Raw genomic sequence first — 27168 nt, 5'->3', positions numbered from 1 at the left:
ATTTTCGAAATTTGAAATATTTTGAATTTTCCTGCTGAATGTAGCTAAATATTAGTTTTTTACCATTTTTGTAATAATTTATTAGACATTTAATTCTGAATTTTTAAAAAGAATTTATTCATATCAGTTTTAATATTTTGTATGTTCTTACCAAATAATTTTCATTTTCAACTTTATAATTGAATATTTCGATTTATTTTCTATCAAAATTCTAAGTTAATTCTAATAATGCTTTAAATTTTTAAACAAAAACTGTGATAAAAGAGAATATAAGCGAGGAAACCTATTTTTAAAGATGAATGTTTATTTTTGTCTCACATGTTTTTAAAATAGTCTTTATTATTCTATTGCTTTTCTGAAAGCTTAAAAAGCAACATAACAAACACATCAGAAAAGTTGAAAATAACTTTTTTATTTTTATATTGTGTTTTACCGATTAAGTTATACTTCACCTGCTTCTCTTGCTGAATATTGTTTTGTAATAATTCTCTCATTGTTTACATTGTATAATTCAGCATAAGCCTCTCCGAGTGACTAATCAAGTCATGAGAGTGACAGGCCTATCTAGATTGGGATCTCCTATTTTTTTCATAGGGTGATTTAGTGGGAGGGAAAGTGAAGGCATCTTGTCAAGCATGATATAAAGCATGTGCTTTATTTTGGGTGGCAACCCAACAGCTGTTTTTACAAACTGAAAAATGCCAATTGTTGTATTTAAAAAAAAAGTATTTCGTATACCGTTAAGAGGGAAAAGTGCTGAAGATCCAACGTGGGCGGTAAGAATTTATACCAAAAGAGATCATTGTTACATTAAATTTATTAGAAATAATAAATCTTTAAGAGACAGTAACTTTTAGTTTACCATGTGTTGGGTATCAAGGAAGAACTATTTTGCTTCTTTAAAAAAGAACTGTTCCCCACCATTCTCGATTTTCAGTGTTAGAAGAATGTACTATTTTTTCTTTCATTCCTTTGGAAATGTTAACAAAAAATGCTTTATACTTTAAAATAGGTTTTGATTAAAAAAAAATGATTTTTTTTATATTCAAGTGTTGATCTTTGTGAAAACATCAGAAAAAGAATTATGGAAGGAATGGAATAATTATGCTATGTATTAAAAAATTCTTGAATAGGCCAAACTCCTGGAAGCAGATTTGTCATCCTTTATATCTAAGCGGACTGTTAGATATTTAACATTGTCAGAATTTGAATATGCTAGATTTTATCTGTTTTTCATTTTACAATTATAATTTTGCATGATAGAATAGAAACGATTGTATGTTTTCATGATGTTTAGTGCATTTATATTAACAAAAAAAAATCTATTTTTTAGAATAATTTTATCAATTTTTGATATCTTTAAAAATTAGAGAAATTCAGCCGATGGCACAATCATAATTACGTAGCAATAGTATTTAGAGTTCGAGTCCTAATAGTGTTGTGTACATTAATTGTGTAAAGATTCAAGCGGTTTTACATTAGTATGATGAAAAGTTTAGATTGAAGAGTATAACACCAGTTTTTATTATCTTCATACATTCGTTGTTGAAATTTCAGTTCTAGTTATTAATACAGTGAATCAAACACATTAATCTAAAAAATGGATTACTCTTCAGTAATATATTGTCTGTTGCAGTTCGATTTATCTACCACTACCTCACGCCTTCACCCAAGATGATGCATTTTGAAATGAAATATATCTTTTAAAAGATCTTTTCGTGCGCAATATCGAATATTTCGTTCTCCAACTTCTTACTCTGATTTGAAAGATTTTGAGTCAACTTCAAGTGACGCAACATAAATAATGGAATAAACTATTACTTCTGTTTACTCTGTCTCTGACGGAAATTATTTATCCCTTTTTCGACTCTACATACTGAACTCGCATCCAAAGACTTAGTAACGTTTCGCGAAAATGAGGACATTAACCATGACTCGACAGGAAATATATCATACAAATTTGGGATATGAATAGTGAGAAATACGCCATCACTTTGTTGCTACGTACTTGGAATACATTTATTTTCCGAGACGTTTCTGATTCAAGCTTCATAAATTATTTGGGAGAAATGTGCAAGACTTGGGTAAACGAGACTGAGACTCCTAGCTAAGTGAATTAGTGACAAGTATTTAATTTGGATTCGGAGAAAATGTTATTAAATGCTCAGAAGATGGGAGTTCATCGGAAAAAGATATCTCTTGTGGATTTATTTAATTAAACACTAGTTAGTTTAGCCTTAAGGATAAAATTCCTTAATAGTTTTTGGCAAACCGTGAATAATTCTGTCTTTTCTGTTAGGATCTCGGTATTTAAATGGTATTTTTTTTAACCCGAAATCTATTATCTGGAAGAAAAGATTTATAATTGTTTACTGCTGGTTATTTTAACTGAAGAGCATGTTTATGACTAAAATATATAGATATTCATTTTTTTAGTGCTTATATATCTGCTTTTGAAGAAATATTTCGAAAAAAAAATCCGCAGAACTCTTATTATACTAATGATTTAGATCTGTTGCGGTCACTCAGTTTTTAATCCAACTTTGAATTACAATCTTTATTATCTAATGTAATAATATTAATATTATGTGAAGGAACAAGTAATATTATGTGTTAATTAATTATATTTCATTAATGCAAGGTAAAGTAATTATATGAAATAAATATTAAGTTGAAAAATGTTGCAAAATGACATTAATTATCTATCTGCTAAAGAAAAAACAATAATGATCATACAAAATTGAAAGTATACTCAACTAAATTTTTGACGCAACTTAAAATTTTGCTTTGTCACAAATTAACGATTTTGTTGAATTAAATAACAAAATCAGTTAGTTCTTTATAAGAAAAGGACGGAAAGTTTTATTTAAATGAACACTAACGAATGAATTATATTCAAATAACTTATTTAGTTTATGGAAAAATTTGAAATTGGGAGAATTCTGAAGAAAGTATAAATGATTATATTGAGAAGAAACATAAAAATTGGAAATTACATATTTATTACAAATATTTCAACGAAACGTGGACTCAGTTTCGCGCTAGGAATTGAGAATGTGACTTTTATAAAAATAATCAAATTTCATTTTTTATTTATGTTGTGTTCTATTTTTTTTTTATCTTTACATCTTTTTGAAGACACATTCCCTTCTGTGCCATGTACTATTTTATAGCTCAGATATTGTATATAAAATAAATTCTAAGCACTAACCTCCATTTTTATGGGAATAAAACAGAACAGATGAAAGAAAAATAATTCATATAATCCATATAATAATCCGTAATAACAGAATATATTTTGCCAAAAAGTTTACATCAAAAATATTCCTTATTAAAACTTGTTTTAAATTGCTGTCACAGACCATAATTTGAATTGCAGTACAAAACAGTACAAGTTGATCACTATTTAATAATGCATTCACGAAGCTATCAATTGATATTTTCGAATTTACTCGTTCTGATTACTGTTAAAGCGATTAAAAACATTTTTTTTCTAAAGAGCGGTGTACATCATTAAATATTAAAAACATAAATTTTGTCTTCTTCGGAATAATCTCAGATTTTATATTTTCCAGAAAAAATTAATCAAATCATCTCAATAATGCGCAATGCCGGCTAAAATTTTATTTCTATCATTCAATGAACTCTTGATGACCGAATTTAACCAAAAGATGATTGTTGATTGCTTCAATCCAGTAACTATTAAGGTGGGCAAATTACTTAGACCATTAAGCCATCACCCTTATAACGCGACTGTCATTTAGGAGTCGTTAGCAGACGACTTATTACCAGGAGGACATATTGATCATTTTATATTGACATAGCAAATCTTAATACAAATATTTATGATTCCGTATTGATTTAAAGATAGTTGTAAAGCTGATTAAGATAATCAAAAAAAATGTATTAGTATTATACAGGAGAATGAAAAAGCAGGGTGATTTCATGCAGATATATTCTAACCACGTCTACGCTCTTGACTTTAATAACTTCACCGACGGAGACAAATTACACTTTGTGGTTGATTACGGCTATAATTGCCTGGGAGGACCACACGCACCGTTGAAATATCCTGAAACACGAAAAAAGGAGTAAAACCACTTATTCAATTCCCTCGCTTTCTTGAAATATTTTCTAATAAAAACCAGTTCTGATTGCTTGGGCAAAACTAACTAGCCTTGCCCGAGATTTTGAGTTGGACTTGATAAAATGTTGTTTGTCTATGGAGCTATTGAATGGTATTGTTTTCAGTTGAAGCTCAGTGATTAAAAAATACTTAAAATGAGTTCGACTATAAATAAATTTAATTCATAATTTGGATTCATTTCGTTTATGTATCGTAAATAATTTATATTTTATCGTGAACATAAATTTTATTTTATGGTATATATTCTGTAAATAACAAATTTTAAAGCTGAATTTAGAAAGCAAATATTACAGAAGTTCCATTTTGCTTTAAAAAAAATGACTGAAATAACGCGATAATTTAGACTGATTTTAATTTAAATTCGAGTGGAATTTATTGCGTTTGAATGCATTTCATTTCAGTTAAAAGTTCGCAGATCATTCATTTTTACGATACATTTAAAATGCATCACCCCCCCCCCCTCAATCCCTCTCTCACCGTCACGAAAGATTGAAGATTACAATTATTATGTATTTATTGAAAATGAATTGTTATCCTTTAAGAAAATCGCAATGGAAAATTAAACTTAACAGTTTGAAGTAATAGTGATGAAGAAAATTAAATTTTTCATTTAAAAATAACACAATATGCTATTGGATAATATGGTTAAAAAAACTTTCTTTTTAAAATTAAATTGCGCGAATGCAATAAAAATACTTGAAAAATAATTCATGATGTAATTTATTAAAGGTACTTAAATTTAGATATGATTACCTATGATGTATTGCTGCGTATGACGTTTTATATGATAACTTCTGTTGAGTTTTAATAGCAGTTAGATTTTATGAGATCCTTGAAAATTTATTTTTTATCCTTGAAATAAAATAAACTAGTTTATAGGACATTTTAGTAAAATATTTAGTTAAATTTTTGTCTGAGAGTTTAGTCTTCGTGAAATACCAATAGAAAAAAATTTCGCTTTGCATTTTAATATGAACTAAAAAGTTTTCTATTTTTTTATATATTCGTATAATTCTTGAGAAAATTAGTAGTTGCCGTAAACATTTACAATTTATGTAAATCCTTAGTTTAAAGGGTTTTGGTTGAACATATATAATTTAGCTAAAGTTCTTCCTTTTTTAATTTTTTATTTACTAATATGATATCTATAATAAAATTTCTACATTAATATTAACTATTCAATTTCAAGAGTAGTTTATCATTTTAAATATTCTCTGCTGTACCATTCGCGATTTAACGCACACGTTTATGCTCTGATTAGTCTGTTAATTCAAAAGTATGTTGTATATGTAATTTCATTACTCGTTCAAATTTAATAAAATGTAGATTTTTTAAAATTTTTTTCCCCTTCATTGAAAAAAAAATGACATTTTTTCTGCCAAAAATATCGAAAAAGTAAAGAAAAAATTGCTTTAATATACATGTAAAACTGAAACTCTAGAAAATATGAAGACATAACATGTTTCATATATGTGCAGTTATTTTGTTTAATTTCTGGACTTCAAATTTATTCTTTATTTCGTACATTATGGAAATTTTAAAATAATTGTTTTAATAATTACGTTAAAGTACCGTAAGTTTTTCTACATGTCTTCATACTTTTGCGTCTTTTTTCTTTCAATTCCTAGCACAATTCTGCTTTTTCTACATTTGTATTTCAAGTAGTCTTTTTTTTGTGTGTTTAAATTTGGTTCACATTCGTCTATTCCAATTTCAATTCCAATGTTATGGACTCGAGAGATGATTATGTTAAGATGGCGTTATCATTTCATCTTTCAAATGAACTCTAACTGATTAATAATTACATAAATTTTTTTATAAAAATTATTTTTATCAATTTTATTGACTACTTAATATAAAGATTATTAGTATTTTAATCAATCAATTTAATAAATAGAGCGATGTTTTTTCTTAATTCCGACTGCCAACCATTCAGAAACATAATTTCATTTGTATATATTTGTTCATTTTCAGGATTACAGTTATAATATACCAAATACATAGTTAAATGTTTTGATATTGCATTTGATGAGCATTTAATAACCGATTAACAACGTCCAATTTTGGTGGAAAAACTTTTTACGTTGCTACTACTGACCGCGTTATTGCTTATTAATTGTAGTGGCACTGCAACTATCAATTTGTAAGGAAGAATCAGATCTACTGTTCTAATAAAATAGCTTAATTGCTGTTATCCGAAGACCACACACAGAGAAAACAGTGAATGAGTCTAAATCAAAATACATTCTTCGTCTATACAGACTGGAGGAAGAATAATTGATTTCAAGAGTGAATGAAGGAAAAAAAAAAAAAAAAAAAAAACAGAATGAAAGCTGGTTGTAATTTAGTGAGACATCTTTTAAGCAGTAACAACATAATTAAGAAGCCAGCGACCAAGCAGTCGCCGTCCATTTATTAAAACGTTGGCCAAATAAACATCTAATCGGATTTTGATGTAATGCATTCTAGGATTATAAAAACATATGATTACTATGAGTATTATTCTTTGGGTATTTACAGAGGAAAATGAGATGGAAATTGTCAATGAGACATTTTAGCAATGCCATATTTAAGTAGTTATAGAAGCATTACGAGGTAAGTATCAAAAAGTCGGCGTCATGCAAACATCCATTCAGCTTTTCATTTAATGCATTCAATATCTATAAAGAAGGTAATTTACTACGATTAACATTATTTCGATTCTTACGAACGTGAAAAGTGAATAAAATGATTTAAAAAAATGATTGTCGAAATCTCTATAATTACGTTCCTTTCAGTTTGTTTATTTGGGTCCCCCAATATGAGTTTCAATAAAACTGCACTTTTTAATGTTTTCATCTTTATATACTTGTTTTGAAATATTTATATACTTATTTGTTTACTTTATATGCTTGTTTAAAGACCAATCATCAGTTATATAATCTAACCTTAATTATGTCTTAATTATTTAAATTATTTTCAGTCTCAGGTTGAGTTTTTGTAGAACATATCAAATCATTTATCTTAAATATGAGATTGAAGCCATTTCATAGACCGGTGGGTGTGGTTTCACCGAAACTTTCTCGTATAATTTTCCAACAAAGGACTTATCCCTCTTCTCTCACATAAAATTGAAGGATGAGAATGCATTGCATAGCATTTACACAAAATAATTACGAAATGTAGATTTTTGGAGTGAACAGTTTTACTTAATCTGTCCAACGGATATGTATTTTGGACGTCTTTTTTCCAACAATTGTAACCAAAATTTGAAACGGAACTACAGTTGTAGTCGATAGATAAGAAATATAGATTTTTGGCTTGAGCAGTTTTACTGAATCTATCCCACGGATATATATTTTGGACATCTTTTTTCCAACAATTGTAACCAAAATTTAACACGGAACTACAGTTGTAGTAAGCAAGATCACGCACCAAATTTAATTGATCTATGTCAATGATCGAAAGTTTTTAAATGCACACGAAAGAACAGACCGACAGATAGCTAACTCTTTGACGGATTTAGTTCGAGATTTCTTAAGAATCTATATTTTAGATGCGGAATCTGTAAACAATTTTTATTTACCTAGCTCTTTGCGTTTTGGAATCATTTGTAATCCAACAGCCAGCCAGCCAGCCAGACTTCCTGTTGGTGGAGTTCGTTCAAAATTTGATAAAAATTTACAAATTTGGTTTCAAGTCTATATACCAAATTTCAACCCCTCGGGGGCACCTCGAATTGAGGATGAGATGCTTCCGGCATGTTTGTTGGATCTCGCCACCCTGGAGGGTACACTAATAGGTGGGGGATCTGACTCCTCCCATCGATGACGGGACGTACTTCCTTCGGGGAGGGTTGTACCGTGGCCAGTGACGGCCCTTAGGACTCAACCACAGTTCCCGCCAATGTTACTGTTGCGGCGGTCCGGTCATTCAGTTTTTATGGTTTAAATCCATGTGTCTTCGTGGCGGGTAGGAGAGTTAGATGGCTGACTATACCAAATTTCAAACGTCTAGTTGAAAGCGTTTTGAGTTGTGTTCACAGACAGTCAGATATAATGCCAAAATGTATTTTTAGAATTGAAGGATGTCTGAACCATGGAAATTCATCGAAATCTCGAATTCGAATATTTGACAATTGCAATACTTTTTCTATACTTCGTATACGAGAAAGTAAAAAGAAAGAGCGATGGATATTTAAAGTAAGTCCTTTATTCGTTTGAATAAAAAAGTAAACAAATATTTTCTATTAATATAATTTCTTTGTTAAAATTTCTCTAAATAAATCGGTTTTCTATTCTTAGGGGGTTTTTTTTATATGTAAAAAATATTTATCCATATTCTGAAGGATGCTTTTCTTCATAATTTTAAAATTCTTTTTTATTTTCTTTGCCACTTCTGAAATCTTTATATTTTGAAGTTGTATATTCTTTATACGCAAGATTCATTTCTGGAAAGTAGTTTCCCTTGCAAATTTGTTAACTTCTATATTATAAATATATTTTAAAGAAGTCTATAAATCTCTGAGTCGGATGCATTGAAGTTCCATTCCTTTAAATTAAGTAACGTAAACTTAATATCGAGATTTCTGTGGAATAGCGCGTCTTAAATTCCTCTCCTTTATGAATTAAAATAGTATTGATTTATCATAATATTTCGAATTCTGGATGTTTATAGCTTATTGTTGCATTCTTAAAGATTAAATTTCATTTTAATCTTTAAGAATGCAACAACAAGCGTTAATATTCATAAATTTTTATAGCTCATCTGCTTATTGAAATACTGAACTTCACTTTATCTCTCCCTGCTTGTTCCTGTCTAGAATATAAAGGGATTCTGTTTGAAAGCAATGATAATTTTTTATGCAAATTCTTATATTCTTTTATAATTAGATATTTCCATTAATCTATCAGATGCGAGACTTTTATTAAAGACTGCTCATTAATACAGGAATGAAAATCAGACAGTTTCGATAATAAATGTCAAAAGCAGCGCATATAAATTAAGTTTACATAAAAATTAAATAGAAAACAAGTGAAAAAGAAGACTGCTTGTTGGTATGAGAAACTTATTCATCTTGATCCATAAAAGAATAAATAAAAAACTTCGCCAAAACAGTGCGGGAAATCCCCTACATGTTGATTAAAATAAAGAACTCGGTTAAAAAGTTTTCGTCGGGAGTATTTTTTTTTATAATGCATTCAATGAAGCGCTTCAAAAATCTTTTGGTGACCAATAAAAACACCAAAAAATGTTTGAACACATTGAATTTTTAATTGAAAGGTAAGCAAAATAAATATGTATTGCGATAACGTTTGCATTTTATAGAGATTTCTCGTTTTCATATTAATTTTCTTTTACATGAAAACTGCATTTTCCTCACGTGCATCTAAATTGATCTTCTTTTGTAAGTGCTCTGAGCGATTGAATAATGACTTTTTATTAATAAAATTATTAAATCTCGTCCATACATGCATTATTTTAAAGTACAAGTTATTTCCATTACCGCTTGACATGTTAAACAACGATTTGAAAAACAAGGGGAAATCGTTAGCTGTAATAGTTAATCTAATGATCCATTCTATCTGTTTCGTGCTGGAAAAATGAGCACGAAAAAGAAATTAATTTAGAAAGAAGAAGCGAACAATAAAGCAGTTTCTTCTTTGGTGACTTCTTTATGGGGAAGCAAGTGCTTATCTCGGGCTACTATTAATGCAAGTAATGTTAAGTCTGTAATTTAATGTAACTAAATCTCCCAATGTTTGAAACTTCACTTCAAACTTTAATAGATGAAGCATTGAGCTAAACTTGAGTTTTATAGTTGTTATGAAATTTTAATGTAATGATTTTGCTTTCGTGATTTGAGAAGTACCGTGCAAAATATTGTTAAAGCTTTTACGAATCCAAAATTGTATCTTGTGAGCTTTATAAGATTACCATCGATTGTTAACTTCTTTTTTCTAGAAAAAAAAAATCGAATTATACACATATAAAGTTTTTTTCGGGGCATTATTATTTTTACTTGTACTGACAATTTTTTTTTTTTTGTCAAATTTTGAACAAGTTTTTTTTTCTTGTTTCCTTGAATGAAACGTTAGTTAGTTTCTGTCAATTTTTGACTGATGTTTCCGCCATAAAAATTCATTTTGATTTTAATATTTATCCTTAATCTCCTGTTCTGAATTTAATTTCTGTTGGAGAATCAAGAAAATGTTTCATTTTTTTTTTTGAGATCATCTAGTGCAAAATTAGCTCGATTTTTTGATCATCAACAGGGAAGGGGGGGAGTAGTTATTTTTGCCTTTCTATATTGGTAATAAATATATCACAGTAATGCAATACAACAGAACAGATGAGAGTCGCATTATAAGTTTCTTTTGAAACAATAGGAGATGTAGAACCTCGCAAATATGGATGACAATCGAATGATGAAAACAGTATCTGAGCTGGCAATCCCTCTCCAATATTTCATGCCATTCTAATGGCAGAAAATTTAATCTTTACCGTCAGATTTAATCTGCACCAGAACAAACACGGTTTGGGTCTTGGAACCAGGAATTATATCACAAGGTCACTGTGATTTCTGACAAAGGATTGAAGCTGATAATTAATTATATGATTAAAATAAAGGAAGACCAATTCTTTTGTAGATATCAAAACCTAATTTTTTTATTTGAATTGCTTGAAATTCAGAAACCAGTTTGTTTAACGATTCGTGAACCTATTTTACTAATCTTGATTATATCTAATTTGTTTTGTGAAGCAGCGAATCCGAAGCATTCTCTAATGAAAAAATTAGTTGCTAAAATGATTTCAGTCACAAAAGATATTTAGCTGAAAATTCTTTAAGCATTGAATATGAGACAAAAGGTATAAATGAGCCAAACATCGAAGATAGGCATTATCTAAAGACAAACATTTGGAAACAACAAACCGTTGCAAATGCACAAATAATGACTGGATTAACGAACGCGATCGATATTAAGTGAAGTAATGTCTTAATCATCATAATACCGGCAGAAAAAACAAATAAAAGTTCGAATTCCATTACATAGCTTGTTATTCGAAAGATTATTAAGCTCAGCTGAACAGTTCACTGAGTATCGTATTTTATTACTCGCTGAATTCACTGATTTATATTGATTGAATTCTATTGACTCAGTTGTTGTGAGTAATGATAAAATCGATGGAGGAAATGATTATCCCGTGTTTTCTATTTCATTTAAATGACCTTCGTATTTATCAACAAACGAAAAAGGCTCGTTATGGTTCTGGTAAATATCGATTAAGGGTCTGTGGATTTGATCTGATTACCGTCGATTTTGTTTTTATATTTGTGTACTGAAGTAGATTTGTAGTTTATTTGTGATGCTTTTCTTTACTTTTATTGGGGATATATTTTGCTTGCCTTCTTTCAGTATAAAAATATCAGAAAAATCATGATTTGTTTGCCTTTCTCGTATGAGAAAGAAGAAAATTAGTGTTAAAGTCATCCAATCGTCTAAAGTTTCCACTTCCAGATTTTAATGAAACTTCACGTTTTTGGCTATTACGAGTCCCAAAAGTTTGGCGGTTATATTTGTGTGCCCATATGTAAACAAACCCGATTAACCAAAAATTGAAAGAGATACACGGGCGAAATTTAGCATTAGTCATGTCACAGTAATTTGTGGCGAATTTGCGATGAGCTAGGATAGAACCTGGCACCTTGTGGTTCACAAACCAGTAACATGACCACGATACAAAAGCAATGGCTCGTGCAGCGTAGCTGTTAACTGGTTTATAAGCTTTCACCACAAATTTTAGATATGTGTAAGAGTTTCGCGCAATTCGTCGACAAGGTGAATGTTGGTCTGTCCTTCCGTGTGTATGTGAATACAACACATCTTTGCAATAAATTAAATGAATGAAAATCAACACGCTGTTTTAATATCAAGAATGTAGATGTATTACAAATTCTACACCAAATTTGCTCGTATATCCCCTAACTGTGTCCGCAAACTATAAAGCGCGAAAGCAATAATTCAAAACTGGTTTAAGGTAAATGATCAAAAGTTTGTATGTGATCTTTACTTCAAAAATTGTGGACCTGTATATATTAAAATGTAGCAAAAATATATTCAATTATGACCAAAATCAGATCACTGCTTGTCCATATTTGTTCAGAATATTTGTCCGCATATTTGTCCAGAACGTGTACTCAGTTCTGTACTCCGATGCTAAATATGAAACATGCTTATTGTAAAGTTGCAGGAAGAAACTTCCGTCTTTATGAATAAATATACGAGACACCTTAAAAAATGAAGTAGCATCTTTCAAATCATATTAAGAATCGATACTTCTTATCTGAAGATTGGATCGTGTAAAGTGTTCAAACCTTTCGTAAAATACATTGAATACCCCACTGTTAAAGAAAAATTGATGAATACAGAGCTAGATTAATTCTAATCTAATGACATTTCATAATGAGATGGAAAATTTGATATCCAGTTTAAGTTCATTCGGATTCCTATTTAGACTTATTTGATAATCTATAATAAGTGAGTTTCCGTTTATGTAATTGTGGAATCTGTAATTGTTTAGACTTTACGTATTAAAGATACAATCGAATGTTAATTAATTTCATTACACATCTGAAAATGCTTAAATACTAATGTTATATTGATACATGTAACTTATTTATGTCTTGAAAATGATGAAGAAAAAAACCTCTAATTGTGTTGGAATTATTTTAGAATTTAATAATTATTAGAATTCAATCTTCTTTGGTCACAGCATAGTAAAGAAAATTTACTGCTCTTAATGCATAGATAACTGGATGATATGTATAACATGGGAAAATAGTGAAGTATTTATAAATAAATGGAATAACTTAAAATAGTAAAAATGATATCTGAAAAAAAATTACATTTTTACCTTATGTATATTAATTATTTACATTGACGGGCTGGCGTTTGATGATATTTTGTAGTATCAATTGCATTTTCAAACTGAAATAGATATGGATTATGATTATAACTGAATTAGAATAAGGACAAATGAATTATATTTTCATTAGACACTGTTCTCTTGTCTTTCTCTATCGCTCATTTTCAGAAATGTTTTCTAACATTCGCTTCCTGTGATACTGAAATGAAATGAAATGAAAAAAAATATTCTGTATTTCTATGATCACTACTCCCTCTTTTCATTGATGTAGATGCCAATTCTTTAATTCGAACATTTACATAATTCTATCGCCTTTCCGGAAATTTTATGTTTATGTATCCAGCTAATACGTGAGATCTTATCATTTTGAATATGTTGTCTAATTTTTGGTTTTGAGTCAGGTTAAACTTTTTGAGTATCTAAAAACAGAATTACGGTCGTTTGAATTCTCTCGAAAATTTCAAGTTGAACTTATTCTTATTTTTCAATCTAGTATATCATTATACTGTATAATTAAACATTAATTTTTGCGTTGCATTTTAAAAAGTATTTATTGCCGAAAAAATAAAATTAAAAATAAAAAGAAATATGATATATGTTTCAGAAAACAAAATTCCGATGTATTTTGAATGACAACAACAAATGAAGTTAAATTCCATTTCAGTTGCCTTTATATCTTTAAAATGCCACTGTTTATCTCTTAAAGGCTTTATTTCTTTGTGATATGTGTTGATGTACGTGAGAGTAGACGGAGTGCGCGAACTATATGGTGATAAATCTCCCTAACTTTGCAAATGTTTAGAAGAGAAGCATTACGATTCAAATACGTGACAAGTATCAATTATCTTTAAAAATTGTAATTAAGGAGGAAATGTGCAATATAATAATAAAATAAGGATAAATGAAGAAAGGAAAGAAAAATTGATGATTTGTGAATTGAGTTTTATTATTTCTTTTATAATAGGTCCACCACAACTAACTACAAAAAATGCATCACGACAACAAATTGTGAGACCTGGGACGAATATAGTTGTAGAATGCCCAGTACGTAACACAAGGGACATGATATTCGAGTGGTATAAAGATAAAGAAACCATTATGACTTATGGAAGTCACCGTTTGAGAATTTTAAGCAACGGATCTCTTAGAATCAAAGAAACTGTCTACGATGATACTGGCGTGTACAAATGTCGCGCTGTCAATGGTTTCGGAAGTGTGGAATTTAACACAACTCTTCTAGTCATTGGTAAGAATAATTTTTTTAATAATTTTTTTTCGAAAGGTTTATTGTTATAAATCTGCTCTCTGCCTTTATATAAATTCTAATGAAGTCTGATTCTTTACAGTATTTTTTTTTACAGTTTTTATTATGTAAATAAATTTAATTGGTGATTCATGGGTTTGACCTCCAACCCAGTGATAGTGATTTTGTCTAATCCAGTAATGGCAGCTGATGGTGATTAAAGAAATTTTATTATTTCATCTACCATTACCTTTTTTAATATTTTTTCTGTTATCGGGATTTGATAACTAGCCTATTGATAGGAATATTTTAATAGGAAACACAACTGAAATAAGACATAGTTGGCCGTATTTTAGTTCAACTAAATTTCCTAAAGGTGGGTTTACATTCAGCCAACTACAAACCACCAGTAGGATCATGTATACGCAGAAATCGTACAGTAGCAAGTACTTGTCCAGTCGAGACAAGAACTTGCAACTGTCCACTCTCTCAGCGCATGGGTAATCTTCCTTCTGCGCATGCGTGATTTACTAGAATCTTATAACTGGTTGAGTGTAAACCCACGTTAATTGTAGCTTACTATTCATGGTTTCCTAACAAATAATAATAATAATAATTGTAGATTTCAAATAGTAAATGACATTTAATGTAAAGAATTTTAGAAATCTTGAAATCTTGTATCTCTGCTTTTACTATGGCAGCATGTCTCTTTTGATCAGAAAATAGTAGAATTTTGATTTTCTATTCACATGAAGAAAGTCCATTTTGTATTTAATAAATCGTCCAATTTAATGAGAATTTATTTAGTAGCAAAATTTAGAAACTAATTTCCTGATAATTATTCTCAAAGGAATCTCTTTTTTACAGAGCTTCTTTACCTGCTAATATTCATTTTATTGCCACCATATTAAACTCCGAAGCATAATATTGTATTTTCCGCTAAAATAGCTTCAGTATAAACTTTATCTGAAATTCGAAACATTTTATTATTATTATTATTATTATGGAACACAACTTAGTGGTATTTCATTTTTAATATTTGTCTTCTTTAATATTATCGATACAATTATACATTTTATTTTAAATTTAAAATTCTCAGTAATGATGGGAGGTTTTCTCCAAACAATTTTATTTGCTTACAGACTATGAAGAATTAATTCATTTTTTTAAAACTCTTTCCTTAAAAGCGCAAGAGTATTAAATGGCAAAAACCCTATTTGTATAACTCTCATATATCATTTTATTTTATACTAAAGAATGAATTAGATAGGATTAAAACTAAGCCTGCAAATTACAACTTCATTAATCTTTTCTTCTTAAAAGGGATAGTTTCATGGAATAAATGTTTATTTTAATTAAAGATAAGCTTAAAGCTTTTATGTAATGGAACAATTAAATATCACTTTAATGCCAGAAATATTTTACTCTTAATTAAATTACATATATTCTACTTAAAACCCGAATCTGATTAATTTATTTTTGAAACGTACTTTTGATCTATTATTCTACCATTTTTAAAGAATTATTATTTTAAAATGAATTAATCAAATCATTATTCATTTTCCCTTATTCTAAAAACTTTAATTAACTTTTTTGCACTTTTTATAGACTTTTAATCGAGTTTTTTTATATTTTTTAAAATGGGATTTTTTAAACCGATTTTTCGCTTATTTCATGAATACTAGAGTTTTGAAATTTTGTACAATTATGTGTTGGCGAATACGATGCAGTTTTTTAATACTTTCAGAGTTTAATTATCTGTAAATAGATTGATTTAACTAAATTTTGATTGCACCCAATGGCTCCATCTGGTTGAGAATTTGAGAAAAAATTGATTTCAAGATTTCATAATATTTTTAATAATGAATTATAAATTAAAAAGGAAAAAGCTCTAGACAATTACAATAAAGTATTTTAGTACGCTAATAAAATTGTGCTTTAAAATGTTTTCAGTAAATGTATTTATTTTTTCATGCATGATTTCTTAAATCTTGCAATTTAAATGTTGTGTAATTGTAAATAAAGCAAATGAAAGAAAAATGTCAATAAAATAAGACAGAATTATAAAATAATATTGTACCAGACAAAAATATCTAATTGTATAAACAATTAATAGTCAAATATAAAAAATGATCATTTTAAAGGTGAATTTGTAAATTATTCGTGGAAATAATGCGCAGATAGAGATCTGTCTGTCCAAAAGCATAAATGTTTGAAAATAAGCGTATACGGTTTAGTGTACCCCGGATTTAATATACCGATATAAAATGAATTTTCTAAACCTGTCTATACATTTGACAAAGTATTCAAACCAATGAGAAATGCTTATAAATATTTGAAGGCTGAGCTTTCAACATTCCGTGGTATTAAAAACTTTAAACATATCGCAACTTGAAGGATTTTTTTTTTTTTTTGCATCATATATTGCGACTTTGACATTTCTGATTTCAAAAATAAATTGCCATGCCACAGAATAAACCAAGGTATGATTTGATTTTTAAAAATAAAATCTAGATTATATCATATTATTCTGTATATATCTTTAATACAAAATTGCAATTGAGAATTGGATAATTTTTGGTTAAACATTTTATAGTAATTATTTTCAGTTTCAGTTAATTCAATTAATTTTAGTTTCAATTTCAATTAATTTTCATTTTTCAACTGCAGGTTGACGCTCAAAGTGTAATTGATAGAAAAAAAATGTTTGTAACAGAATTTTACATGGTTATTTTTAAATGAGTATAATTAAGAGTACCTATATAAATATGGAAAACAGTATTAATTTCTGCTTAAAATATTTTAAAAATTTTACTTATTTAATTCATTAACTACTTCTAGCAGAATACAAAAACTGTCGTCAAAAAGTAATGCATGTTCATAATGCACCATGCCATTTAAGAAAATATTGATTCCTCATAAAAGAGGAATTGATTTAGCTTAAGATAGGTAAATTTTCCTCATAAAGGAGGAATTGATTTAGCTTAAGAAAGGTAAATTTTCCTCATAAAGGAGAAATTGATTTAGCTTAAGGAAAGTAAATTTTCCTGACTTCAACCGGGGACATTCTTGCTATTCTTAAGTAAGAGAGTGAAGAAGCGGCAGAAGACACTCGGGACATAGAGTTACTAGTCAGATAGTTCACTGATAATATACCTACTTATTAATTCAAGATGGATGGTCGGTCCCTTTACATTTGCATTAAAAATAGTACGAATCTACAGATAACAGAAAGTAAGGAAATTATGATTCTGAACCATCATTAGCAATTAAAAAAATAGGTAATTGTACATAAGTATTAGTTCAAATCAATATTTTAATACTAACTATTTGCTTGTAAGTAAATAATGGGATAAGTCGAATGAAAATTGCTGAAATTGATTTTCCTGGGACGTAGGAAATTTAGACATTTTGCAATCCTAGTCAATGCACATTATTTTAATTACAAGTAATAGTCGATTTAGTTTCACATTTTAAACTTAAAGTTAATTTTTGTAGTTTAATGAAAATCTATATATTTTCTATCTGACTGTCTGTCGTGTTATACATGTTTGCACACAGTATCATTTAAATAAGCTCTTGGTGCTTGTGTATGCCAGGGGCTGATAGAGGCTAAAATTTTCGTGTGGGGGGGGGCATGCTCAAAAATATAATCTTGGGTACGGAAATTTTCAAAAGGTATTTGAGGGTCAATTAAAAAAATCGATTTATTGTGGAATAAGACTTTTGGAATTAAATTTTGCAGTTATAAGCCTTATGACTTTATTTTAAATGCAAAACTTGAGGTTATATTTTCAAACTTTAAATTATTAATTTCCTATGAAATAAAAGAAAGTAGAATAGTACGTATCGTTACTTAATGCTTCCATGATTGCTAATATTCAGCATCAACATTCTGGAGATCGCCTAAGCTTATACTCTGTATTTAATATATCTATATTTAATTTCTTTGATAGTACATAACATATAGAAAACAATTATAAACGATATGCATTATATCCCAGTTTTTTAGTTGATTTTACAAAAGTCCCAGATGGAGAATCGGATTTTCATCTATGACGGTTATTGATAAATTAAAAAAAAAAGAAGATTGGATATATAAGGGCACAAAAGGAGGGATTATATAAATAAACTAATTTATGTAATTAATCTAAGTAAATGCTTTGGATCAAAGTTTTTTTTAAAAAATCAGAAATCATATATAACCTAATCAACTTCTCAAATGTAATTAACTTTACGGCAGTTTTTTTAACAGACTACAAAGTATTTATTACCTAAGGTTTAGGAGGGGTAATGACTCCTAAGATCCCCCTTCCTGTACCCGCCCCTTATGTATACTATAATTACCAAATTAATATAATGAAGCAGATAGGAATCTGATCAGTTATACATGTTAAAGAGTTAATAAAATCTCTGTTATTTTATAATTCACAAAATTCTTATTTTTTATAAATTTATTTATTTGTAGTAAGGCTGATAACATTTTCCTACTCACCCTACTTGTGGCCTATCTCAAATTAACGGCCCTAGGCAGCTGCCTAATCGGAAATCTGCCACTAGTGGGACGGGACTTTAATTAGTTGTAACATATAATAAGAATATTTGAAAATTAATGATAATTAAAAAAAAATTTGGGATGATCAATTAACAGCACTCGCACGTAAATTAGAATTCTTCAGAAGCCTGCTTCAATAAATAAATACATTGAGTTATTCTTTTTTTATGACAAAGTTTCTATTTTATAGTTATTTATTTGAAATCGGGAGTCTCTCTGATTATCCAAGATTCTTATCTAAGTAATTTAGCCTTAGTATTGAGTAACTGGTGTGTTATTGCGTTTTCTCTAAATGTAAATCAACATTCGAACGAATAGTGAAATACCTCAAATTTTTCTGGAAATGATTGTCAACGCATCTTACATAATTTTCGGAAATTCTAAAATTTCTTTTTGTTCCTTTTTAAAAGAAGAAAGATAACTACTATATATATGTAAATGGTACTATATTTGTACGGATTTATCTGCATCTTATCTCATGGAGCAAAACAGCTTTAATGTCTTAATCTTTTTTCAGGTGCGCATTTACTACAGTTTGATTGGGAAACATCTTATTTCTTTTATTCAGGCATTACCAAATGTTTGAACACATTTAAAGAATTCCTCTAACTCTGTTAGTATGAAGGATATCAGATGTTAATATTCATAGAATGTTATTCAGAACTTTCTACAAAATAAATTATCTTGAAAGTACAATGCTGTACGACATCTGGTCATATTATTCATCCTTCGCTGAGTTGTCCAGCTGTCGTTTTGGAATTTGGGAAAAATTCATAACTCATGATGATTTTCGCAGAGGCAAGCGATTATTAAACATACAGTTTTCTTTTTCACAAGTTTCGCTGAAATTTTTATTTACTGAATTATTAGTTTTTTATTTTATATTCAAAGTTAATAAGTTATTGGGAAGACCAAGGGAAACAAATTAGTTCAAAAAATATTCTAAGAGGAATTTTTGAATAATTATCAATCTACTTAAAAGAAAATTATTTAAGGTTTCTTACTTTATGTCACAAAATAAATGCGCCTTTATTTCAGGTTAAAACAAGAAACTAAATCTGCAAACCGGGAACGTTACTACCTCGTTGGTTGTCTAATTGAATAATAATGAAATACATTGCCGCTTTGTTGGGTTTGATAGAATAATGTATTAAATTATATTAATGCTTCATATTAGCGAATTAATTTTAATCCCTAGCTTAGCTTAATTGCTTTAATTAATTAATTTGATCATCAATTAGACCGTTAATTTTCTAAATTAATGACTTAGAGTGTCATCCCGCGTGATTATTTGTACACTGTTTATAAGGTATTTATTTATTAATTCAACGCTGCTCTCTTGATAATTTATGCAAATTAATAAGTGGCTTAGCAGCAGAATTGCACTAAATATTTTAGTTATTTTTCTCATCTGTTTAATTCTGGGAAATATTTAATGGAATTTCATTCCACACAAAAGTAATAGCAATAAATTTTAATTTGGTGATTTTTATTAATTGTTTGTTAAAAATGGTTGAGCTTTCATAATGGTATCAGAATTTGACTTATTATCTGACCATCTGCATGCATAGATTCTTCAAACCTGCCGAGTGGTGACTTAAAACCATGACATTAAAAATAACTTTTCTATTTTATTTTTTTAAGACATCTGGTTACGTTAAATATATATTTATATTTATTTTCCATCTGTTTCCATGTTACTTTACCAAAAAAAAATCTAGAAATTTTATACATAATTTAATGAATTCTTCTGGGGTAACATTATATTGGATAAAAATCTGAGCGGCACAATTCGATGCATTAACTTAATATTAGTAGGTATTTTTGCAAAAACATGATTAATTCTTTTTTATATTTTCTACATATAAACTTACAATTTTTTTGTATTAAGATAGCGAATTAAAAAAAAAATGTTGTTTTGTTTAATATATTAAAATATTAATTAGAGGCATATTTGGATGCAATTAAACTGGAATAAGAAAAATTAATTTTATTGAATTAAATTCATTGTAGGTATTATGAAATACAATGTAGCATTCTATTTTTAAATAGTTGAAAATATTTATTTTAAGCTTCCAATAATCATTAATCTTTGTATCGAATTCTAACAAAAATACTATACAAACATTAAGATAATGTTTTGATTTAAAATAAAAAGCCCAGTAAACATCGAAGTGCCTTAAAAAGAAGAAATTTAGAAATTGTCTTCAAAAGATGCAATATCTTTATTTTTGAATAACAAATTTACTTGAGGGAGAATAAAAAAGTAATCAATGCATTAATTGCCATCGGAACATCAGAGCTTATTTTTATGGAATCATTGTGACCAGATAGATTGAAAATACGACATAAAGTTACTCTCAGAAGTCGACGTATCTCACTCCAATGTATTTCTAAAATATATACAAAATAATCAATACGTTACTTGCTATCAGAACATCAAAGCCTATTTTTATGGAATCATAGTGGTCAGGCAGATCGAAAATATAGTATAAAGTAATTCTTAGAACCCAACGCATCTCACTCCAATCTATTTCTTTCTGTGAGAATACGCAAAACAAAGTCTTGTTGTTGTTTGTTGTTTCTTATGGCACTTGCCACTGTCAAGCCCGCTGTTACGAAGACAGCGATTTAAGCCTGAGGGGGACGTCTCTTATTTTTTATAGCAGCGCCAACTAGGGCCAAGAGTACGACTTTGCTACTTCACGCATCACTCATTCGCTTGCACAACACCTTTTTACAGGAGGGCACATTCACATATCTCACAGATAGAACAACAGCAGAACAACCATGCCCAAACCGGGACTCGAACCCGGGACGCCCAGATCACGGGGAAGACGCGCTACCCCTATGCCAGGACGCCGGCAAAACAAAGTCTATATAACTCATGACTTCTAATAAACGAGTTGGAAGCAACCATTGAAAGAAAATTTTCCCCAATAACAAATAATATGCTTGGTGAGAATTGAAATTTCGTCAATTAGCATTATTAACAGTGTCTGGATAGTGAAAATTCAAGTAACTGACAGTATTTTGTATTTATATTGATTAGTTTAAGTTATCAAACATGAACATATGATTTTAATTATTTTTGTAACAATTATTCGAAGTGTACTGCCATTTTCTTGAGAATTTGAAAATACTTTGCAATCGTAATGATGCTTTCTTCATTAATATAAACATGCAATAAATGTTATTTCCAAGGGTAAAAATATAACAACAATATTTGTTTTAAACAGAAGATTGAATGCTATAATTGTTTTATTTGATATATAAAACGATATAAATTGCATTATGTTTTAAAAGCAAAGATAACATTTTTATTTTTGTTTTGCTTTTAAATAGGAAATGAAGAAGATTATGAAGAATACAAAGCTATTTTTGATCCAGATGATGCCCTGACTGACGAATCTAAAATAAGTATAACAGGTGAGTAAAGTGGATTTCTTTTGAGATGTTAGAAAAAAAAGATTCTAATGTCCCTGTTGAAGTACCGAGATCAAAACTTTCTTTTCTTAAAACATACAAAAAATAATCTTGATTTTCAGAGTCTGTTTTATATTCCGATACGAGAAGATTTAGTTTATATTTTACGAAAAAAAAATCGTTTGGAGTCTTTTTCCTTCGTTCAGTCGAAAACTTTCGGATGGAATTTTTTTTCGCATAAAATGCGAAACACATGCCTTTGCTCAAACGCTTGAATGATATTTTATGCATTGAAATCTCAGATTTTCTTTCGATCGCTTTGCATTTCTTATTTGTTTCGCGCTTTTGTAGGAGAGATTTTCTACATTCTTAGCATTCTTTCTGCAACTAAGATGTTTTCCTTCATACATTTTTTTAAAACTGTAATAGATGTCTAAAGTTTCTTATCAAAATGTACGTTACTGTCGAATTTTTTTTAATGTTAAGCTAGCTACCTATCTTTTGAAAGCTTGATACATTTTTTACACTCTGGTTTAAAATGGTTACAGAAAATAGACTTATTTTGTTGGAAGGCGAATTAATATTCGAAAATTCTCAAAATTAAATTTGGCATTGTAATTTAAATTTATTAACAGTATGAAAGTCGTTTAATTGCGTAAATGATATGAAAGAAATGCATTTTTGAAGCTTCTGAAAGAAATTTATAAGAAATTAAGATGGATATTCAAAAATGCATTGATTTATGGTATTGGTCACACATTGTATACTGTATGTTAATTTAAACAAATTCTATTTCATTACTTTGAACAATGCATTTCAGGCAAACTGTTTTTGTGTGTTCTTATTAACATGAATTCATTTATCTGACATATGAATAAATGTACTAAGAGAAAATGCGTTTAAGCAAATATAAAGAAAAGCTTAAGTAATATTGATGATAAGCTAACAAAAATGTTGTCTAATGATAATGCAGCACAAATGTTTCTTAATTATTTTCCAGAGATAAATGCAAAGCATTATGTGTATTGAAAATGGTTCTATTGTGCTTTGTAAACAAAATGTTGGAAGTTAATAAGAGTATGCAATTAATTTTAATTATTTCAATGGTATTTTTTTGTTTTCTCTTTATCTTCATGTGTTTTTTTTTTGATAAAATGAAATAAAATTTGAGAAAATTTAAATTTTTACTGCCTCGTTATATACGCATGGGATAATTTTTCCTTTTAAATTTTGTTGAAAGAGGTTGCGAAACTAAAAGTTCAATATAAATAGGATATAGCTTCGAATGAAATAAGCCAATGGATTATTTTCATTGCAATTTGATCTTTTTTCCAATATTTTAATAATATTTCTTTAATTGATTGTCTGTAATTGAATTATTCTATGAATATTTTCAATTTTATTGAATGAATTTGTGAAATTTAAGCTTCAATAAAGATAGCAATAGTTGAAAATTAATTTGTGTCAAGAAATGATTTTCACAATAATTTATAAATATATTTTATTTGTAATACACACAAAATAGTTTAGTGCTGTCAAAACCAAGGATTCTCTCTTCTTTTTGAATTCTCTCTTCTTTTTTAACCATAATTTTTTAGATAATCTGTAGCAGGGTTATTTTAAGAACTGTATTCAGATGTCAAAAATAAAAGGAGTTTTTAGAAATGCTCTTTTATGCAACAGAAATAAGAGAGTAGGAAACTGAAATATGTTTTTGTTTATTAAAAAAGTATGGTCGTCAAAATAAAATAGAAAATAGCTTTAGGTGCTAATAAAAATGCTATATACATATTGAGCTTATAATCCCATTAAAAATATTGCAAAACGTTTCTTAATATTAACAAAATATCTAAATAAATTCTCTGGCTATATATGAATGAAAATGTTTGAGAGGCAATTTCTTTTAGATATGAAATTTTTAATCTTGCTTGAGAACATGAGTTAACTTCATAATTTGGAGAAATAGATGAATTATGCTCAGGTATTTTAATAAATTTTACTTTATGATAGAATAAAAATAATGGAATTTTCAATAATATTACGTAGAGTAACATAATTTTTATTCTAAAAGTTCTAATAGAATATCCATTATTTAGTAAAACAATAATGAGCTTTTATGCCACCAATGCACACGAATCTTGATTAAAAAGGTGTTTAGTGGTAGTTACCTGAAAGCAATGATATATTTTCTTTTACGAAAAAAATCAGGAAATAGTAAAGCATAATATTAATAATAAAGAAAAATATTATCTCTGAAAAACTGCAGGTTTGCATATTTTGAAATTATGTGATTGGTTATAAATTCTAATAGAAATTAATAATTTTCCCCCTGTTTATGAATTCTATTTATACTCTTGCAAAATTGAGAAAATATTCCCATTTTTCAAAAAACATAAGCTTTTTTTCCCGATAAAAGAGCATGGTATTAGCATTATAATTTGCAAATCAAAAATAACTTGCTTTAAATACATATGATAACTTTCTTCCTTTTTTCAAAAGACCTTACATTTTTGCCTTACCTTTCTTTTTGCAAAAGACCACTCTTTTTTTTTTTTTTTTTTTTCGTATCATTTTCCTATTGACAGAACTTGAAATTTTTTTCCACTCACTTTCTAATGTGTTAGAGTTCTTAAATTATATTCAGTTTCATGTTCCCGAAAACAATGCAATATTTTGATGTCTTCTAAAATAAATTAATCTCTTAATTTTGTTTCATTATTATTCAATAAGAAAGGTACCATCTGATTGTGTATAAGAGAAAAACCAATTACAAATTTTGCAATAATTATAAGGATTAAACATGAAATATACTTAATACTAAAATGTAGAAAATAAAAAAAAAATAATCTTTAAAGATAAAAACAACAGTCAAATCAAAATTCCAGAAATAAATGAAAAAAAAAATGTAAAAACATGCGATGCTGCCAGCAATATTACAATAAAACATTAATTAAAAATTAAGCATTAACTCAAAAGCATTATTACAAATAAAATATGTTGTAATTTTGATTAAATTTCCAATTAGAGTATTTTTATTAATATTTCATCCTACGATTTTCTTTTACCTCTAGAATTTTACTTAAAAACAAGTAGGTATTTTCTGCTTCTAATATACACGAATAAGTATAATGGCTTTTAAATACATTCTTTTATATATTTTTTTGCCATTAGTTGCTTTATTTCTTATATATGTCCTTTATTTCTCCATATCATGAAATGTATACCGCTGAGATTTGACATTCCTATTACGTTTTTTTCTAAAAGCACCGAAAAGAGATACATTCATTCTATTCTAATTCTAGTTTAGCACACACGCGCGAGTCCAAAAAGGAATAAAGCTCTATTTTTTTAAGTTTCAGCTCTCTAGGGCTAGTTCTTATTTGTGAGCTTTAAAATAAATTTTATAAAATCTCATGCATACGGAATTACTTTTCCTGTTAGAAAAAGTTCCGGTGCTTAATCATGCTACTTCCGAGAGTGCTCCATCATCTGAGGGTTAAAAGTTTTAGGTGCGCATCGTAGTTTCATTTTTTACTTTCTGTAACCTTATTTTCTTTGAAGTAAACCACACGTCCGTTGGAAAAGTTTTTTGCTGGAATGGGCTTGCATAAAAAATGGCGAGCATTTGGGAAAAGTAATATATTTAGTAACGCATTCAAGATAAAGAATTGAGAATGTTCAAAATGAAAACTCAAAGCCCGGATTCCAGCCTTCTGCGTCTTTTCGCCTTTCTTGTACTTTGCTTTTATCTAATAATATGAACAGAAAAAATTGTATCCAAAAATATCTTTTAGTAGTAGTGGTAGATTTCTTAAAATTTAAAAGTATTTGGAGTTTTAACTTTGGAACATTTCCTTAAATTAATAAAAGCAAACATTTTACTATTGTAAACATGATTTCCTGTGGTCTGTTAAAACATTTATGTTAAAAATCTGAATCGATAAAAATCAAGAAGTCTTTTTAATCACATAATAAAAGTTTCCCCTTTGCTTCTTATATAGTGAAATAAATCAATCTAATGCATATCAAGCAACCTAACATGAATTAATGAAATGAATAAGAATTTAAAGCAACCTAACATAATGAAATGAATGAGAATTTAAAGCGACCTAACATGAATTAATGAAATGAATGAGAATTTAAAGCAACCTAACATGTATTAATGAAATTAATGAGCTTTTAAAGCAACATAACATGAATGAAAATTGAAATATATATTATTAATGAACGAGTTTATAATATAAACTTGTTTTTAAAATTGACATTTTTACTTGTTTTCCTTATATTGAAATGTATTTTCTATTTTTATACTATCGCATTTCAATGAAAGAATGTGAATATAGATTATACGATTATTTTTAGCAAATTAGTTTTTGTTACTGTTGGCACTTGCCATAGACAAGCCCGCTGACGAAAGCAAATTAGTTAATGTAGGTTATAGTTTTAGAGATATCAGATAAATATTAAGCTTCATTTGTGTAAATTCTTTAACTAGCAATTTATAAATGTGCAGAAAATGCGCCATCGGAAGAAATTAAAATGAGACTGCTGTGAGGGAATGTGTTCAATGTTTGATGATGATGACACCACTGTAATGATGATTTCTCGTAAACCACTGTAATGATGGTTTCCTATAAATGATATCGGTATAATTAATTTGTAAATTCTTATTTTAGGGTTTTGTTTCGTACATCTGTCAGTCTTGATTTATTTTTGCATTTGAATAAAGAAGTTTAAAATTCCATGTGAACTTTCTAGTGTTCTGCGATTTGGTATTCTGCGTGACAATAATCAAATTATTTCATACATATCTCTATCTGAATCTGATCATTCACCGAAAATTTGTGATTCAAGGATCTATCAAAACAATCAACTAGAGACAGTAAAATT

At 28.3% G+C, this 27168-nt stretch overlaps 1 protein-coding gene across 3 annotated transcripts in view; it reads left to right on the top strand.

The window, feature by feature from the left end:
- LOC129959549 (fibroblast growth factor receptor-like 1) overlaps window positions 1-27168 on the top strand; it is a 228584-nt gene that overhangs the window by 133201 nt on the left and 68215 nt on the right. For all 3 annotated transcript variants that reach the window (XM_056072444.1, XM_056072445.1, XM_056072443.1), the window contains exons 3-4: window positions 14019-14300; window positions 22198-22281. In XM_056072444.1, the coding sequence (XP_055928419.1) occupies window positions 14019-14300; window positions 22198-22281 (366 nt within the window). The remainder of the gene's footprint in view (window positions 1-14018; window positions 14301-22197; window positions 22282-27168) is intronic.

This window comes from Argiope bruennichi, chromosome X1, assembly GCF_947563725.1.
Source record: "Argiope bruennichi chromosome X1, qqArgBrue1.1, whole genome shotgun sequence".
NCBI classification, from domain to species: domain Eukaryota; kingdom Metazoa; phylum Arthropoda; class Arachnida; order Araneae; family Araneidae; genus Argiope; species Argiope bruennichi.
The sequence above is the reverse complement of the archived record's forward strand: the minus strand, read 5'-3'. Positions and strand labels throughout refer to the sequence as shown.